The sequence below is a fragment of the Excalfactoria chinensis genome, chromosome 19 (assembly GCF_039878825.1).
Source record: "Excalfactoria chinensis isolate bCotChi1 chromosome 19, bCotChi1.hap2, whole genome shotgun sequence".
Classification (NCBI taxonomy): domain Eukaryota; kingdom Metazoa; phylum Chordata; class Aves; order Galliformes; family Phasianidae; genus Excalfactoria; species Excalfactoria chinensis.
This window is the reverse complement of record NC_092843.1, coordinates 3,389,944-3,408,122: the sequence shown is the minus strand read 5'-3', so window position 1 is coordinate 3,408,122 and position 18,179 is coordinate 3,389,944. Positions and strand designations below refer to the sequence as shown.

The window sequence follows — 18,179 nt, the reverse complement described above, 5'->3', positions numbered from 1 at the left end:
TTTAGTAGCTCATGTGCAGACCGACAGGTTAAAGCTGTGGAGCCCCCGGCAGAGTTAGTCTGGACTGCAGAATGTATTGAATGCAAGTGGAGGTTCTTTTCAAGCATGAAAAACCTGCAGAGACATCTCAGCTGCTGGTATCACTTCAAATGTCAGCGATTGACTTGGGCCCACGGCTCCCACTGAAGAAGCACAATGTATGGTGTTGTGTGGCAGCAGCTAAGCTGGAAATGCTTCCCAATCTGTCCCAGTGCCATATCTGGGGACACTGTATCGTTTTCCATCCTGCTTGCAAAAATGACACCTAACAGCTGATTCCTGCATCATTACAGATGCTTGCGGTGTGACGTGTGATGTCATCGCTGAACCCAGCAGAGTGGTTTGGGGGAAGGCTGAAGTGAGGCTCCTTGTGCTTTGCTGGGGGAAAAATTACACTTCACGGTGTCTTAATTGTGCAGCTCTCCGGAGCTGTAGCAAAGCAGCTTACTCAGTGTGTTTCTGCAGAGTTGAGAAGCAGGTCAGCAGATACCTTTTTATAGCATTTTTGGAGCTGAAGGGACAGGGTTAGCATATTAATTTGGTGCGTGCCTCCAGAACTGTGACTGGAGAGAAGGCTCTGCTTTCCAGCCCCGCTTGTAAGAAACTGCTGTTGTATGGCAACAACAATTAGCTGCGAAGGCAAAGTGGACCCTGTTGTTCTAAGACAAGGTAATTAATCATGAAATCAGAGTTGGGAAGATCTTGGGTCACGCAGTGCAGACCCTGCTATGCTTTGTTGTTTCACAGCACTGCCTCTTAGAGCTCAGTCGAAGCTGGTTTTAAATAGTCCGAGTGCTGGAGCTTTTGTCTTCCTCAGGAGGGTTTAGTGCTGCTTCATCATTCTCACTATCAGTTTTTCCCAGACATTAGCCTGAATTTTTCCCTCTTCTGGCTTATCTCCGTGGCTGTTCTGCCCAAGCGCAGCATCTCAAATGGCCACGTGGTCCCCCAGGCTCCTTCCCACACCGAGGTGTGTTTTTGGCTGCTCACCCAATACTCCTAATCCCGTTTTGCAGAGGCAAATCCCTGGGGTCCATCCGCCAATCCTCCTCACTCCCTCCTGCTCTCAGTGCCTCCATCTCCAGCATTAGGTGCTCAAAAGGCAGAGTATGACGCTGACAACCAAAGCACGTGACAGCTCCATCTTACAGAGGGCCCTTCAATATATTTTGGTTGGAGATTGCACTGTAATTTACGGGGTTTTAGTGGGCTTTAGGCTAATCCCATATAAGCCGGTGTGCACTGTGAGAATTAAAATATAAGCTGCTGCCTTTAGTGATGGTTGAAACTACAAACCCCCATGGACTTGCATCCACCTTCCTGCTCCTCTTCACACTCCTGGGACCCAAATGCTGGATGATTCCATTGGAAATGCTCATCTCTGACCACCTGTCCTATGTCTGATAAACTGACTTGCATTGGAATTGTCTTTTATTCCCCCTCCCTCATCTACCTACAGCTATTCTTGCAGATATTTAAGGGTGTCTTTCTCAACCTACTGCTACAGACAATAGATTTTCCCAGCAGAACACTGATGTCTGTAATTATTTAATGTGACTGGAGTTTGTCTTGGCACAAGTCTGCATGTCAGCACATTTATTTCTCTGGCTCAGCAGTCGGTGTGGTTGGGTTTGTGTTTCAGCTGGGTGAAAAGCTGGAGAACTTCTTTTTGAAAGGGAAGCTCCTGGAACTCGGAGCTCACCACACAACCTCAATTCCAGGTCTCTGTCTGCTGAGCTGTACTCCCGTGACAAGCTATTGCAGTGCAGGATGATGCAAGGATAGCGTGAGAGGCATAGAAATCGGGCCCAGTGCTACATTTTTCCATGCTATATTATGACAAGGCACTTTCTCAGACCTCCCATTTGCTCCTGCTATACTGTCAGCTCGCAGCCTGCCTGGGGAGAACTGGAAGTGAGGTTGCTCTCGGTGTTGGCAGAGATTCATCGGTGATGTGGCAACCTTGTGTGATAAGAGGCAATGCGGTGCATCTCCCTGACTGGTGGTGGTTAATGACATGAGGGTTAAGTCTTTTGTCAAATGATCCTGTCCTGATTGCTCCACGTCAGAGTTTTCTTCCAGGAATGAATGCAGCACATATTCTCTGTGCTTGGTGGGAGATGCCATGAGGAACATGTAAGATGGAGCAGCTTCAGGCTTCCTAAAACATGAGCAAACAAGGAGCCTGCGAGCGCAGACATGGCTGAGAGCTGGGATTAAAGCTTGGGGGGAAACACAGGAGTTTGGAGATGATGGGGGTTGCAAAGGTGAGGTGAAAAAGAGGAGTGAGGGAGAAGCTCATGTGCAGCATGGCAGACATAGCTGTCTATGGCCACTGTAGACAAACTTATACTGGGGGTGGAATAAGTAGGGGGAGGGAGAGGCTGAGCAAGAGTAGAAAAGAGCAGAGTTGCTGTCTGGGACCTTTTCAGTGCAGTTGGCTTTGAAGCAGCGTGGTGAAATGCCTGCAGAAGATTGAGCAGCTTTTAGTGAAAATGGAGAGGGCACAGAGGGGTGGGAACGATCTTTGTCTGAAACTCCCCAGCAGCACAGCAGCATCTCTCCAGGTAGTCTCATATTTAGAGCTGACCTTTACTAGGAGAGCAGTGAGAGCGTGAGCAGGCAACGGACCTTGCAGAGCCTTGGGTCCCCTTTGGACTTCCAGACAAATACTGATGCTTTATTCACCGTTTCTTCTGTAACAGGTAGCTGTGAAAAACAACATTGATGTCTTCTACTTCAGCTGCCTAATTCCTCTCAACGTGCTTTTTGTGGAGGATGGCAAAATGGGTGAGTAAGTGCTTTTAGGGCTGTGCTCGGCCTCCCTGAGCCCTACAGCATCCAGCTGGGCACAGCTGTGCCATGGCTGAGATCCACGTGTGCCTGCCTGTGATCTTTATGCCAGCGTATCCCAGCAGCCTGATTGATCAGCAGTGATTGGATGGCCCGGCTTTGTAGCCCTGCAGCTCAGTAGCTTCATCCCACATCCTCTGCTCTGAGCCTCTGTCAGATGAGGAGTGGATATGTTTGCTTTGAAGCTGATTTCTGGTGGTTTTATGTTGTTATTTTTTGATTCTTTGAGGTTTGGTTCATTCAAATGAATGTAGGAATTGCCCCAATTTTAGCTCTTACATTCCTGTTCCCTTGATTACATTGTTTGGGTTGGATGGGAGGTTGCTTGTAAAGAGCATCTTAACTTGCGCTGTAACATAATTCTTAAATCTGTGGGTCTCCTTCTTGTCAAATCCACCTGCTCTTGGTTTGTCAGGCTGTCTTTGGTTTGGGGGCAACCAAAACCCACCAACATCCTGCTGCTTTTACAGCAAGGCTGAGGTTATCATAGAAACCAATCCTGGATCTGACCACACCAGGGCCAAATGTGATCCAGAGTTCTCCCGTGTGTCTACCTTGCATCGTTCTATGATCTAATTAATGCAGTTCTGCACGTGCTGATGGTCTGTCTTGTTTGCAGAGCGCCAGGTCTTCCTTGCAACTTGGAAAGACATTCCAAATGAAAATGAGCTGCAGTTCCAGATTAAAGACTGCCACCTGAATGCTGGTGAGTAGCTTAATTGTGCCGTGCTTGGTGTTCAGTGGACATTGCTTTACAAAGAGCTGTGTGTGTGGGTAGCATGTAAGAACACAACAACCTGGAAGACCTGGAGCCTGGTCAAAAAGCTCTGCTGGGTCCATAAAAACACATCTGAAATCCACGGTCTTCAGTTTCACCTCTGTGCTTCTTCCCTTCATTCTGCATCTTGTATTCTTGTTTTCTCTTTTACAGCTTTGCTTCTCCGTAAAGCTGCTCCTATAAATGGAGCTGAGCAGCTTTTTGGGAGCTGCACTTAATCCCATCCTGCTGCTGTGTGTACCAGGCAATGCCCATACAGCCCTGCCTTTAATCCTGGGTTGGTCTGTTCACCTTTCAGCTGTGAAAGTGATCTTACGCACTGCTGTAGAAATGGTTGGATGTCTCTGGAGGGCAGGACAAATGAGAGAAGAGCTGGTCTGCTGGAGCTAGTCTGCTATAGACAGACCTCATAGGTCTGACCTTACTACTGCTGAAGGATGGAGTGTAGCAGGTGGAATGTGGCCAGCTTAGCAGCTTTGCTCTCAGTCAAGAGGTTGTGGACAGGAGCCAAGTGGTTCTACCCAAAGCTGCAATGTTTCACAGGAAAAAGTGTCCCTATTGATGCTAAACCGTGTAACCATTTTATTCTCTCCTATCTGCTATTACACAATGAGCACCCTCTTGCTTCAGTTGCAGAAAGAAACCATGGATCTCTTTGTGCTCATAATTATTACTATTTCGGAATGTAAAAGATTGAGCACTCAAGAGGGGGGGAAAAAAATAGCAGCTGTTGAACCTTCTGACTTGATTTCACTGTGGGGTTTCAGCTGAGAACAACCTCTGCTCCTCCTCCAGCCCTCCCTCTGCTCCACTCTGCTTGGCACGGCCTCTCCTGCACTGCAGTGTTGCCTCTGCTGTGGCCATGCCCTGCTCCTTGCATCCAAATCTGAGATGGTGACTTCTGGCATTGGCACTGAGGTGATGCAGTCCTGCAGGCTTAATCCTCATGGAGGAGAATGGCTCATGTTCCAAGGACTTCCTTGTGGGAGGTGTTGAAGCAGAATGCAGGCTGTCACCTGAGTTGCTACCAGGGTTTGGGAGGACACTGTGCCATCCAGGGCTGGTTGTCACTGCACAGCAGGCACATTGCAGCCCCTCATGTGCAAACTGCAGGCTTTTCCCAGATTTTCCCTTTTGTTCTTTCCAACAGAGATCAGCATATGAGTGATGATGCTCCTGTGTTGGTCTGCTCTGAAGCTCTTGTGGGTAAAAGACTCCAATGTCTGCAGTGCAAGCCAAGCAGTGCTGACTGGAGCTTTGATGGTTTGCAGCAGGGATAGCAGGAAAGGCTGCATTGCTGGCAGCTCACCCTGTGCCGTGGCACAGAGCAGCTGGAAAACCTTGGCTGCTGCAGGTGGCAGCCCCCAGTGCCACCAGCTGAGCTGAAGGTGAGGTGCCAGGCACCTGAATGAGAACAGCTTGCTGCTCCCATCCCCAGCATCAGGCTGGGGATTAGGAAAACTTTCTCCTTAGAAAGTGTGGTGATGCAGTGGGGGAGGATCCCCATCCCTGGAGGTGTTTCAGAACCATAGGGATCAGTTGGCATAGTGGCAGTGGGTTGGAGTTGGACTTGGGAATCTTAGGGATCTTTGCCAACCATGGTGGTTCCCAGCAGTGAAAGCCAGCACAGCCCTGGGGCTGCCTTTGGGGCTGTATGGCCACACAGGAGTGAGCATCTCCAGAGCTGTGTCTCATGGCTGGGCTGTACTTGTGATGGGCTGCACATCTTGAATTGATCAGAGCTGTGCTTTGCACATTTGCCTATTTAGGAAGAGGTTTTCATAGTGCTATGGAGAAAACTATATTCTGAGATGCAGCTTGCAATGAAAACAGAAGGTCATGGTTACAGCGCTGCGTTCTCAGCTCTTAGAATCGAGTGCTAACTTAATGGTTTTAAACAAAATGCCAGGTACCCAGCACTAAGAGCTCCACAGTGCCCATGAAGCTGCCACTGGAGAATATGGGGAGAGCCATGGTGCTGCAGAGCCTTCTGCCCCACTCTCACTACTGATCATTACCACATCCTGCACGCACTGTGCCAGATTTAGTGGAGTTTGTGTCAGCCATGCTGGGAATAGACCCAGCAATCTGGGTGCTCTGGGCACAGCTGGACCCACTGAGGCTTCCCCTGCACCGAAGCTCCGTTTGCTGCCGTTGTGCTGCTTTTCAATGTGCTGAGCTGGATGGATCTGAAGGGCTGCTCCGTGAAGCTGAGCTGTGCCCATCAGATCAGCTGGGATGGTTTTCTTCTTTTACAATGTGCTTACTCGAGCATCAAGCAGAGGAGCACGGGCTGACCTGCACATGGAGATTGAATGCCATGAAACAGGGATAATGAGGTGCTGGGCTGGTCAGCAATTCTGATAACTTCGGTGTGAAATGAAATCTTCAGTGGTTGGAGCTGAACGTGGCTTTATTGGTATGCAGAGGTCATCTCTGCTTTCCCCGAGTGATGCACTAATGCTGGAACTGAGAGAAACGGCATTTTCTTGTTGGAACAAGCAGGGACACAGGGGTGTGTGTGTATGTATGTGTGGCTCCTGCCCATGCCAGGTGCTTGCCAGGGCTCTGCTGGCTGCTGTGCTCATGTTGGGAATCCAGCGCCTCACTCCCAGCAGCTCCCTGCTTGTAAGGGCTGTGCTGTCAGATGGCATTAGCGGCCCTGCCTGCAGCCAGCACAGCCTGGCACTGTTGCTTAGCAACTTGCCCGATCTCCAAAATCCCAAATCCTCTTGTTCTCACTAACATGGGAGGGATGGGGACCAGCAACCTGGAGGTGAAAGGAAGGGCTCCCAGCTCCCCCCAGATTGGGGCTGGAGGAGGGGAAGGGAGGTGCTGGGTGAGCACATTGTTCTGGGTGACTGACTGAAATGGGATGAGTTCTGGTAGGATTTCAGGCACTCTTTGGGGTGTATCTGAGGTCAGTGAGGGCAGCTCCGCGCTGCCCCTATGCCTGCGCAGGGTGAGTTTGTTGCGTAGAGCAGGAGCCGGAGGGTGGGAGAAGGAGACAAGAGGGAATGAGGGTTTTTAAGCAAAGGATCTCATTAGGTACTTATATCTGCCAGTTTCCATAGTAACTGGGGAAGAGAACGAACCTAAATCTGAATGCGTCTGGGTAGCTGGATGCTGGAACCCTCCCTGACCTGCATGCAGCTGCTCTGCAGCCAGCAGGCACAGGGGTGCAGCCTGGGGTGCAGACACCACCCTGAGCCTTCCACCCCAGCATGCAGTGTGCCTCTCTTGAGAAGAGAAGCCTCTTGGCAGCCAGAAGCTGCTGCATTGGGTCTTCCTGTTCTGCATGTTTTCTTCTGCTTTTGCTTCTCCAGAAGGTCCTGTGGAAGTAATTGGTATCATGGTTCCCTCCATAGAGTTCTGCAGGTGAAATCACACATCTCCCATTAGTGCCAAGGCCATACAGTGTGTTAAAACTGTCACAGCTCTGTGCTGAAGAAGCTGCTCCGGGCTCTGCTGTCTCCGCAGACATATCTGAGCTAACACGCATTTCTCTTCATGTTTTTCTCTGCAGACACAGTCTCCAGCAAACTGCAGAACAACAACGTCTACACCATCGCCAAGAGGAACGTGGAGGGTCAGGACATGCTCTACCAGTCCCTGAAGCTCACCAATGGCATCTGGATCCTGGCTGAGCTTCGCATCCAGCCGGGCAATCCCAATTACACGGTGAGACCACGGGGATGTGGCACATGCTGGGATCCTCCCAGCTCAGCTGGTGTTGAGGCAGATCCCATTCATTTGTGTAGGGGAGCAGAATTCCCACTGAACTGCAGCAAGTGAGATGCAACAGAATTGTGCTGCTCCGTTACCAGCGAGCTGGGATAATGCCCACTCAGCAATGAGTGTTTATTTGCCGAGGTTACCCAGAGATAAAGCCAAGAGACATTAGCAGGAAAGCATTGCCAGGACACCCTTCTCCCCCCCAGCAAACAAGCAGCAATTGATGCCCGGCTGGCTCCACAGCAGAGCTGGCTGTCTGGGCATCAGAGGCTCCTGCTGGCATCAGCCTGTGGCTGGTGGGAATCATAGAATCATTAAGGCTGGAAGAGACCACTGAGATCCAGTCCAGCTGTCAACCCATCACCTCCATACAGTTGCTGGCTGCCCTGTGTCATTGTACCCCTGCGGCCGTTCCCTTTGACTGCTCCCATTCTCAGCTTCCCATTGTTAGAGTGTGTCTCTCCTGTTGGAAGGTGTTCTGGGCTGGGGAGCTGTAGGGTGAAAGCAAGTGATGGGAAACACTTCAGTGTGAGGATCGATGCTGCTCTGCTGATCTTGGCCCAGTCCTTGCTTCAGAGATGGGCAGTGTCCAAGTTTCAGTCCAGAGGGACTGAGCATGCAGACGTGCCCTCAGGCGTAGGGCTGTGATTTACAGTGTGACAGCAAATCACTGTTACAGAGCTCGGACCAGCGTCCCCTTCTCTCATGCCTGCAGTGCTGTCTGTGTTTGGTAAGGAATTTGGGAACCCCACGTGGGTGTTTGCTTTCATGTGCTTCCTCCTGCTTGTGACAAGCGCTGAGAAAGCAGTTTGGTTTTGGTGCTGAAGGGAGCAGAATCCAAAACTATTCTGGATTAAGGTTGGAAAAGACTTCTTAAGACCCCCATGTCCAACCCTACTGCACCCCACCCCACTGCCTGTATCCTTCAATGCCACATCTCCATGGTTCTGGATCACCTCCAGGGATGGTGCCCTCCTCCTCCCCCACCCCTGGGCAGCTGTGCCACTGCAGCACCACTCCTTTGGAGAAGGAATGTTTCCTGCTACCCATCCCGAGCCTCCCCTGCTGCATAAAGCCATGACTTTGTCCACCCCGTGCTGTAAGCCAGGAGGTGCCATCCCTGCACCGCCACCACCTCTAACCTCTGCTCTCCTCCTCCCCCAGCTCTCTCTGAAATGCCGTGCTCCCGAGGTGTCCCAGTACATCTACCAGGCCTACGATGCCATCCTGAAGAACTGACGGAGCTCAGCCTGTGCCTCACCCTGCAGCAGGACAGAGAAAGGGTCCCCAGGTCCTCCACTGCTGGCACGGGGAAAAGCACTCTTAAACTGGAAGCAGCTGTATTCATGTGTAGGATTTCAGTCCAGGGCACTGATTAAACAAGGTAGCAATTAGTATCCACGTGCTAACGATGATAGGGAACAAACCCCTTTGATATTTTTAGCGTCCATGGAGTTTGTAACCACTTGCTTCAATTTCCCCCCCCCTTCAACTCGCCCCTCACTTGTCCGTTCTTGTGGGCTTCTCCATGTTGTGCCAATGCAGGTGTTTTCTAAATGGCTTTAGGTGTAGTTCTGATTTTGTACAATACTGCTCACTGGAAAAGGAAAGAAAAACCCACAGAAAAACCCAACCCACGGCTTATTAAAACAAGGCAAAATGGTCCAAAACATCCACTGCACTTTATTTTATATTTTTTTATACCTTTTTTTGGTGTTTTTTTCTTTTTCTGAACTGTAATTGGCTTTAAAGGGAAAGTGATTCCATGGAGGTGGTGGATGCCCTGCAGGGGTGGCTGTGGGCTGACTGAGGAACAGAGCCATGTGCTGCACCTGTGGGACCCCTGAGTGCAGCAGGGTGGGTTTATTGGGTTGTGCTGAGCCTCAGCTCTGCTCCCCACAGGGTTCCATTCCATCCATCATCTCCCTGCCCTGTGAGCTGCTGATGTAAGGAGGGAGAGTCCTCGTGTGTGGGGAGGGGCTGCAGACAGGTCAGTAATGGGACGGGGAAGGACAAAAGGTGGAGATTGAGCGGTGGAGATTGAGCTCGCTCTTAGAGTAAAAGCACGGGGTGTGTTCTCTGCATCCTCACCATCTGCAGCTCCTCCTCTTGCTCTGCCTTTCACCCAGCCCTTGAGCTCTGCCCCTTCACCCAGTGCTGTGCTAACCCAGGGCTGGTGGTGTGCATCCCAGCAGGGCACTGCTGTCCTCCATGGGCCCTAGCAGCACCCTGGGGCTGTGCTGTGGGGCTGAGTGCTTCTCCCCATTCCCATGGTGGCGTAACTGGGACCAATTTGGGCTTGGCAGTGCTTGTGCTTGCTGAGCTGAGCACACCTCAGAAGCATTTCTTCTGTTAGCAGCCCTAAGCCATGTGGCACTGAGGGTTGCTCAGTCCCTGCCTGCAGCCCCCAGCTGCCCCTCTCTTCCCACCTTTTCCCACCCATCCTTTGGGCCAGGAGCCCTTCCCTTTCCTATTCAGTTGTGCACTCACCATGTTGCAGCTGCAGCCCCAGCAGTGAATGCTAAGCCTTGTGCATGCCTTGCTCCATCCATCGCTCGTCCTGCTTCATTCAGCCAAGCCTCTAACCAGGGCAGCTCTGCCCTCCCCAGCATGCTTTGATGCCATCTCCTCCCCAGCAAGCAAAGCTCTGACGCGTAGCAGCCCCCGTGTTGTCATTTAGATGCCACGTTCAAGGTCAGTAAATGTTTTATGGTAGAAGATGGTTCATCAGGGTTTGGGCATCGCCTGCAGCCAAGAGGCCGATGTTGGGAAGAGGTGAAAAAGCCCCATTTATCTCCCCAAGCCTCAGTGCAGAGAGGTGGAGCACCTGGCAGGGCAAGGAAGGCTCTGTCCGTCCCTATGCTCTGGTTGAGGAAAAGTGGGGCAGGGCTGGAGTAACACAGTGCCTGTGAGTGCTGGGAGGTGATTGCTCCAAGCCCTGCAGGGCCACCGCAGAAGTCATTATTAGAGCAATTAATGAAGCACCGGCGGCACGGAGTGCTGGGGCAGGGAGGAGGCAGAAGGTGAGGAATGAGCTCAGCCTTATGCCACAGCTGGAGGAGCTTCAATGTGGGGAGGGGATGCTCAGCACCCCTTGTGCCACTTCCCAGTGTTTCGGGCACGTGGGTGTCCCCACGTTTCTGAGCCTTCCTCTCCTGCTGTGCCGCTTGGTTGCTTTGCTCACTGTGTAGCTGTGTTGCTCTTCAGGCTTTACCTGGTGTCCGTGTCAATAAACTCATTTCCACAATGCTGTGGCTGCACTGTGGCTCTGTGGGAGTGGGGATGGGGTCGGCTGGGGCTGGTGGTATCCCCAAAGCTGATCCTCCGTTGTCTGTGTGACAGTGGCTCGGGAGGAAGGGAGGAGGCTGCGTGTGCCCTGACCTGCTTTTCCCACGTGCATCAGTGATGCATTGGAGTGCTCTTAACCCCTGTTGGTATCTTGCAGAGGGCTTTATCTTGGGGCAGGGTGGGTTGCCAACCTGTGCTGGCAGCCAGCCCCAGGTTGGCCATTGGAAGGGTCAGGAATGACCTCGAGGAGGAGGAGGAGGAGTGCTGCCCTGTGCTTCCCCCCTGCCCGGCTCTGGGTCAGCAGTTCCTATTTGGCCAACAGGACCCAAAGTGGCTGTGAGATGTTCAGAGCTGCCGCATCCCGCAGCAGAGGGAAGGGTTCATCCTTCCACATGGTTCTGCTGGGGAGAAATCAGCCTTTCCCACTGCTCTGGATTTGCAGGCAGGCTTGTGCCCCATAAGCAGGGACAAACCAACCCTGAGCCGTGCTGTTCCTTGTTAACTGGGTTTGTTTGTTGCTCATTAGCCCGTGGCGCTGGGATCACAGTGCTGTGGGTGGCTGCAGGCTCAGAGCTGCTGCAGGGTCATAGGGTGGGTGCTGCAGCTGAAGATGAACCCAACCCGGCCGTGCCCTTTGATGGCTGATATTGGGTCTGCATCCCTGCAGCCGGGCCGGGGATAGATGATGCAGGACCAACCCAGCTGCCCTCCCCCCACTCCCAAACGCCACCGTATATTAAATTTCACAAATAAAACCGCGAGTGAAGAGCGCCGCGGAGGGAGCTGCTAAAAATATCCCCGGGGCTGAAGGCTGTGGATTGTGAGGGCGAGTTCATCGCAGCCGCGATCCCGGCCCCTTCCCAGCGATGTTCTCAGCGGGGCCGGGAAGCGATGCTCGGGGGTGGTGGGAGGTGGGCAGCGCCTGCGGGGACACTTGAGCGCTTTCCCGGCTGTGAGCATCAGGGAAACAAACCCCGAATACCGGATGGGGGCGATGGGGGATGCGCTGGGCTCAGCACAAAGGCCGTCCCTGTGTCCCCAGCTGTAGGGCTGTGTCTGGTGTTCCGTTTTCCCTCTGGAAATGAAGGAGGCTGCGATGGCCGAGTGCTTCCATTTGTACCCTCCTCACCCCATATGATGCTTTACCAACCAGAGGTGTCAGCGGGGCTGGGGGGGGTCCGGCCACGACACGGTCGGTGTTTGAGCTCCTCCGACCCGCGGGGTGACAGGCAGACCCATGGGGATGTCCCAGCGCTCAGTGGAGAGCGGAGAGAGGTTCGGGTTCTGCTTTGAGGTGTGTGACTCCGACCCCACTCCCTGGAGATGCAGCCATCCTCTCCCTCGCCATCGATAAATGCTCGTTGCGAGGTGTCCCAAAGCCGCAGCTCTGCGATGGAGACGTCCGTCCCCGGCTGGGTACGGCCCCGCACCGCGCGGGGGGATGCGGCGCGCCCGGGAGCCGCGGGGTGAGCCGAGCCGGGGTCCTACAGCGTGGGATGGGGACACGGGAGCGGGGAGGGCTGAGCCTCTGCCGCACCGGGGGCACATGGGTGGGTCTTTTCCCATCAGCACCTCCCAGAGCCCCGAGAGAAGCCGCGTCCTTCTCGGCTTCCCGCAGCGCGCTCCGGGCATTCCCCGCATCGTCTCCCTGCGCTGCCTCCCTCCCTCCCCGCATATCTCCGGGCGCTGCCGCCTCCTCATCGCTCGGGCATTCCTCGCATCGCTCCCCGCGCTCCATCCCCAGAGGGGGCTCTACCTCCCTTCATCCCTCGCTCCCTCCCTCCTTCCAGCCCCGCTTCCCCTGCAGCCCCGCGCCGGGCGGGGGCCGTGCCGGGCACTCACTGCAGCGGGGCCGCCCGCCCCGCACCGGGTTCGCCGCATGGCTCCTCCGCCCGCCGGGACAACGCCGGCCCGGGGCACCGCCGCTTCTGCGAGGTACGGAGGGGAGCGGGGATGGGAAGGGGACGGGAGCGGTGGTGGTGGTGGGAAGGGGGGAAGTTCAACCTGGCTGAAGTTGAGCGGCGGAGCTCGGCCGGTCTCCCCCCCCTCCTTCCCCCCCAGGGCGGTGGATTTGTGCGGTGCCCGCATCCCCTGCTTTTGTACCCCCGCGCTGGGCTTTTTCTCAGGTCGGCCCCGACCCCCGCGGTCTCGGTGGGGAGGGGATGCGGTGCTGCCCCGGAGCATCACTGCGGGGAGTGGGATGAGGCCCCGCGAGCAGCAAACTGGGGAGGGGGGGCACAAGGTCACGATGCCCCCACAGTCTGCCCCATACTGGGGGTCTCGCCCTACTGAGTTCCGTCCCCGCTATGTCCCCATCCAGGCCTCAGTTTCCTTTTGTGGCCCCAAATGCTTCTGCTCCCACAGGGGCAGCTGCCTGTGCTTTGGGGGGCAAATCTCATCCCTAGGGCCCACGGGGCAGCGATCCCCATGTGTGGCTCCACTTGGGACTTGGGAAGGGGTTTGAGGGTCACTGGGAGTGATGGCGTGGCATTGTCCAGCAGTTTGGGGTTCTCCACGTCCCCATGGCACTCTATATGGCTGCAAGACTCCATCACCTCCAGCCCCAGTGCGAGGAGAAAGGGGTATGGGGACAGCGGGGTGGCCTGGCCATGACACTGCTTTCTGCCAGCAGAGCCAGGCCCCAGAGGGGTGACTCCCTGTCCCTGGGCTGCATCAGGCCCTGCTGGGTCCCTGCAACGGGGACGGCCATGGCCACACTCTCCCTGGTGCAAATATCACCATCACTCAGGGTGAAACGGGGCTGCTGGAGCCTCTGACAGCCTGGGAACCGTGACTTGTGCCTTGGGGGTGTTTTTCAGGGAAAGCAGAGAGAGCATCACCAACTGGGAAAAGCATCCATGCATTGGGATACGGCAGGAGTGGCTCCCATGGACGGGAGATGCAGTGGGACCTGTCCTACTGACATTGCTATTCCCATTGCAGCTGGTTGGGACCCCAGTGCCAGCGGGTGCTGGGAATCCTCTGACCCCATTTCTGCATTCCCGTGCCCAAACCATTGCCTTGGGGCCCCCACCACGTGTGCCCGCAGCTCGCCCTGTCAGCTGGCTGGGAAATTAGCCTCCATCAAGTTAATTGCTGAAGCGCTCAAAGCCTGAAATTAAACATTAAAGCTGTCACTTGCAGGCACCGAGCAATCCCCCCTTCAGCAAAAGGCAATTCCAGCTGTCCAAATTGGGGAGATGGATTCCCCAGCTCAGGGCATAGAGCAGCCAATGGCCCATCCCCATCGGCACTGTGGGAAGCGTCCCCATGTCACACGGTTTGGGACATGATAGCCTTCTCCTTGACCCCCATAGTGATGTGCTGTCCCGGCGGGGAAATGCATCCTGAATGGGGCTGAGCCCCCCTGCAAGGGAATATGCAGCGTCGGCGCCGCGGGAGCAGCACTGGGGCAGCGGCCGGCGGCCGGCGGTATGGTGGCAACCTTCAAGATCGCCGTGCTGGGAGCTCAGGGCGTGGGCAAGAGTGCCATAGTCCGGCAGTTCCTCTACAACGAGTTCAGCGAGGTCTGTGTGCCCACCACGGCCCGCCGCGTCTACCTGCCCGCCGTCGTCATGAACGGCCACGTGCACGACCTGCAGATCATGGACTTTCCGCCCATCCCTGCCTTCCCCGTCAACACCCTGCAGGTAAGGGGCACAGAGTGGGGCTTCCCGCTATGGGGATTTGATTCCTAAATGCTGAGGATCGTGTTGAGGTTGGGATGAAGTGTTGTTTCTTCGGCAGATTTTCAGCCTCAAATGTTGGCCAACCCTGGGGATGGGGTCTCATCTCTTGTCCCTGAGTGAAGGGCTCATGGAGCCAACACATTTGGATGCCCATCACCCAACACCCAGTGCTGCCATGGGGTCAGGGTTACGCTGTGTCTAACTGTGGTTCCTCTAAGCCCTTTGGGAAAAAGCCATTTTCACAGACCATAGAATCATTAAGGTTGGAAAACTCCACTAAGATCATCTAGTTCAACCATCAACCTATCAGATCCATTTTCCTCTGTAACCCTTGGGCTCATGATTAACCTTGGTTCCATCCCAGCACAGCCCTCACCACTGGATTTGTCCTGGTGGTGCCTTGAGCTCAGCCATCAGCACTGACCCATCCTTATAGGGATAAAAAGGGATTTGAAGGCTGCACGTCTGCAGGGGATGGGCTGTTGGGTTTTTAATTGGTATAATTACATCACCGTGGGTCACAAATCCCTGCACTGCTGCCCTAAAGCCATGGGGCAGGAGGTGAGGGGCTCAGGGAGGTTTAAATATTACACATAATGTCCAGGAAATGGAAGGTCAGTGGGAGATGGACCAGAATAGCAGCGGGGTCATTGACTGACATGGCAGATGATGCTCACGTACTCAATTAACCCTGCGGGCTGGCAAATCCCATTATCCTTCCCCTGGGTTAATGAAGAGGAATCACAGGGACACGGCAGGGCAGAGGTGAGATGGGGGCTGGGGTTTTGGGGATGGAAAGTGTGGAATGCACAACACTGTACACTTGGTCAGGTGTCCTACGTACATGTTGGATGTTCAGTGGTGGATCCTATAAACTTGTTTTCCCCTGCAAACATCCCTGGTCCCAAAGCGATGCGGGCATCAACCAGGATTGATCCCTCTCTACACCTTGCAGGAGTGGGCAGACGTGTGTTGCAGGGGGCTCCGGAGCGTCCATGCCTACATCCTGGTCTATGACATCTGTTGCTTTGACAGCTTCGAGTACATCAAAACCATCCGCCAGCAGATCCTGGAAACAAGGTAGGGGCCATTTGCCAGCGGGTGCGTGCTCCTGGTGGGGCTGTGGGGAAGGGATGGCGGAGAGCTGTGATACGACAGCAAAATGGACTCAAGGGTGGATGGGGTTGGGAAAGCAGCTTGAGGTAGTGTGGATCACACTTGAGTGGGTGGCCAAGAAGAGGGACAAGGGGACGTGGTGAGAGGCAGCCCATGATGGTGGACAGGGTGATGGCGGCACGTGGCTCTATTGGTGCCATTTTGGGATGGGTGGGACAGATGGGGGCTGTCCGTGGCTGCGTGGTGCTGCCCTCCCACCCATCCCAGGGTCATCGGCACCTCGGAGACCCCCATCATCATCGTGGGCAACAAGCGGGACCTGCAACGGGGCCGGGTGATCCCGCGCTGGAACGTCTCCAACCTGGTGAAGAAGACGTGGAAGTGCGGCTACATCGAGTGCTCGGCCAAGTACAACTGGCACATCCTGCTGCTCTTCAGTGAGCTCCTCAAGAGTGTGGGCTGTGCCCGCTGCAAGCACGTCCACACCACCATTCGCTTCCAGGGGGCACTGCGCAGGAACCGATGCACCATCATGTGAGCCCCCCACGCCACCCCGACCCCACAGGACACCCGTTTCCATTGGGGTGATGCTGCACTGGGGACACCTCAATTGTCTCTTCCCTACAATGACTTCTAGGGACGCAGTGACCGCCGTTGGGTTGGACCAGGGTGGAGATTCTACAGTTGTCCATTGAGTCCCAATGGGCTCTGCTTCTCTGCACAACAGAGCCTCTTGTGGGCAGCCACGCTGTCCCACAGACCTCACATCCCCACACTAGGGTTCCTCACTGCATTGCCTCCATGGGTTCTTGCTGATCTGTGCTCATCCTGGCCAGTCCGATTTGATTTCCCTTCCCCAAAAGTGCTCTTTCCACTCCTACCAGCTCCCTTCCCTCCAAACCTCATCCTCACCCCATATGCCCCAGCCCCACAGAGGCTGTGCAGGACATACCCTTGGTTTCAGGGGCAAAGCTGCTGCCATGAACACTGGACACAGCTCAGCATCTCAAATATAGATCCACGGTGGATTTGGCCCCAGCAGGGCCTCCCCCAGGGGAAGGCGGCATCCATCCATCCATCCATCCATCCATCCATCCATCCATCCATCCATCCATCCATCCATCCATCCATCCATCCATCCAAATGGAGATGGTTCCCATGCAAAGGCAGTCTCCAAAGCAATAGGGAGCTGGAGGTACATTTCCATCCTTTTTTTCTTCATTCTATGCACACTCCTAATGGGAAAGTGAGCCTTTTTTCCCTTTCTTTATTTTCTTTGAGTTCATCTTTTGGCTTGCTCACACTGTCAGGTCATCCACACCTGTTCTGGAGCCTGGCACAGTGGTTGCTGGGGCACAATTGGCACAGGGGTCTGTGGGTTGTCCCTCTGTGTTATGGGGGACACTAAAGCAGGAACCAACCAAAACCCACTATCTCCTCCCACTCACAGCTTCTACTTCCCAGGAGCTTCCCTGCTATCCTGGTAACACTTTCTATTAAGAGTCCCCCCTCACTGAGCTCCAATCCATGGCATTCAGCGCAGCCCTGCACCTCTGCCATCGGCCCCCACTCTATCCCTGCCATCAGTCCCCACGTCCCCACCACTGGTCCCCAATCCTAGCAGCCACCTTGGGAACTAAAACCCATCATTCCCTTGCATCCCAAAACAAAATACAGGAAAACCAAAACCAGGAAAGTTGGCAGGAGGGAGACTGTGGCCAAGAGCTGGGGGGGAGGATGAGTGTGGCCATTGAAGGCAGCAGCCCCCATCATCCCCACAGCAAACCCTCTGTGCATCTCTTTGGGGTTTATCAGCACACACGACCCATATTTTGGCCTCTTGCTGGCTTTACCCCTCCAAATGGTTTGAGAAGGAAACTCCTTGGTAAATGCCACTAATAAAGCATTTATACAGTACTCCGACATACACATATCAGTGACCAAGCCAATACATTGTTTGTTACGACCCTGTAGCCTGCAGTTTATAGCACAATTAGTTACAGGTTTTTATAGCATCTATTTAGTATTTTGAAGAAAAAAAAAAAAAAAGTTATAAATATAATTGTTATATTATACTGTATTTTATAGACAGAAAAGTTGTATCAGTAATAATGACTCTCACCGCTTTGGCAGCATTACCCCACTCCCCAAAAACGTGGGCAGGGGGCTGGCAGCCAACAGGGGCCAGGACATCCCCATCCACAGCAGTAATGGAGCTCCATCGTCCTCCCCATAAACAAACCCTTAGTATGAAGTGTTACCACTCGCCAGCCATCGCCGTGGGTTTCCTACCTGGATCTATGCCTACTGCAGAATTAACCCTCTCCCATCCTGGGGGGGCTGAGGATGTCCCCAGCTGTCCCCAAGGGAAATGGGAAGGAAAATGTCATTTTCTGCCCCAATATATCGTGACCAAGTGGTGACATGGGGTTGGGTGCAGCGCTGATGAGGATGCTTCTCCTCTCCTTCCACTTTGGTGAGCGTTGTGGTGCATTCTCTTCCCTGTGGACTTCTTGTTGGAGATCCCCAGGTGTCCACACCACCCTGCGCCCCTTTATTTGGAACCCAATTAAAATCAGGTCTGTCCCCTTTGTTCTGTACTCGCCTCGCTGCTCTTTGCTCGTGGTGCCAGATCCCACAGCTCCACCATGGCCCCAAAGTCCTTTGGGTCTTCTTCCATC

At 54.1% G+C, this 18,179-nt stretch overlaps 2 protein-coding genes across 7 annotated transcripts in view; both read left to right on the top strand.

The window, feature by feature from the left end:
- The window catches only part of AP2B1 (adaptor related protein complex 2 subunit beta 1), a 60,889-nt gene extending 50,235 nt beyond the window's left edge, over positions 1-10,654 (top strand). For 2 of the 4 annotated variants that reach the window (XM_072353951.1, XM_072353952.1), the window contains exons 19-22: positions 2,745-2,829; positions 3,512-3,598; positions 7,197-7,351; positions 8,570-10,651. In XM_072353951.1, the coding sequence (XP_072210052.1) occupies positions 2,745-2,829; positions 3,512-3,598; positions 7,197-7,351; positions 8,570-8,644 (402 nt within the window). In that variant the 3' untranslated portion in view covers positions 8,645-10,651. Of the gene's footprint in view, positions 1-2,744; positions 2,830-3,511; positions 3,599-7,196; positions 7,352-8,569 lie in introns of all 4 variants that reach the window. The other 2 variants (XR_011905643.1, XM_072353953.1) reach the window with 2 other exon arrangements.
- A 1,061-nt stretch (positions 10,655-11,715) lies between these two features.
- On the top strand, positions 11,716-18,098 carry RASL10B (RAS like family 10 member B). Of its 3 annotated transcripts, none has more exons than XM_072353673.1 (4): positions 11,716-12,159; positions 14,011-14,343; positions 15,338-15,462; positions 15,766-18,098. In XM_072353673.1, exons 2-4 carry the CDS (start codon positions 14,128-14,130, stop codon positions 16,034-16,036), a joined length of 612 nt encoding a protein of 203 aa, XP_072209774.1. In that variant the 5' UTR covers positions 11,716-12,159; positions 14,011-14,127; the 3' UTR covers positions 16,037-18,098. The 3 variants fall into 3 exon arrangements, with proteins under 3 accessions (XP_072209774.1, XP_072209775.1, XP_072209772.1); XM_072353674.1 differs by having other exon boundaries at positions 11,854-12,109; XM_072353671.1 differs by lacking the exon at positions 11,716-12,159 and adding an exon at positions 12,224-12,628.
- Positions 18,099-18,179: the final 81 nt, after the last annotated feature.

Coding starts and splice junctions, on each gene's coding strand:
- RASL10B (XM_072353673.1), top strand. CDS start 14,128: ATGGTGGCAACCTTCAAGATCGCCGTGCTGGGAGCTCAGGGCGTGGGC. Junction 14,344..15,337: donor TCCCCGTCAACACCCTGCAG/GTAAGGGGCACA, acceptor TACACCTTGCAG/GAGTGGGCAGACGTGTGTTG. Junction 15,463..15,765: donor CAGCAGATCCTGGAAACAAG/GTAGGGGCCATT, acceptor CACCCATCCCAG/GGTCATCGGCACCTCGGAGA.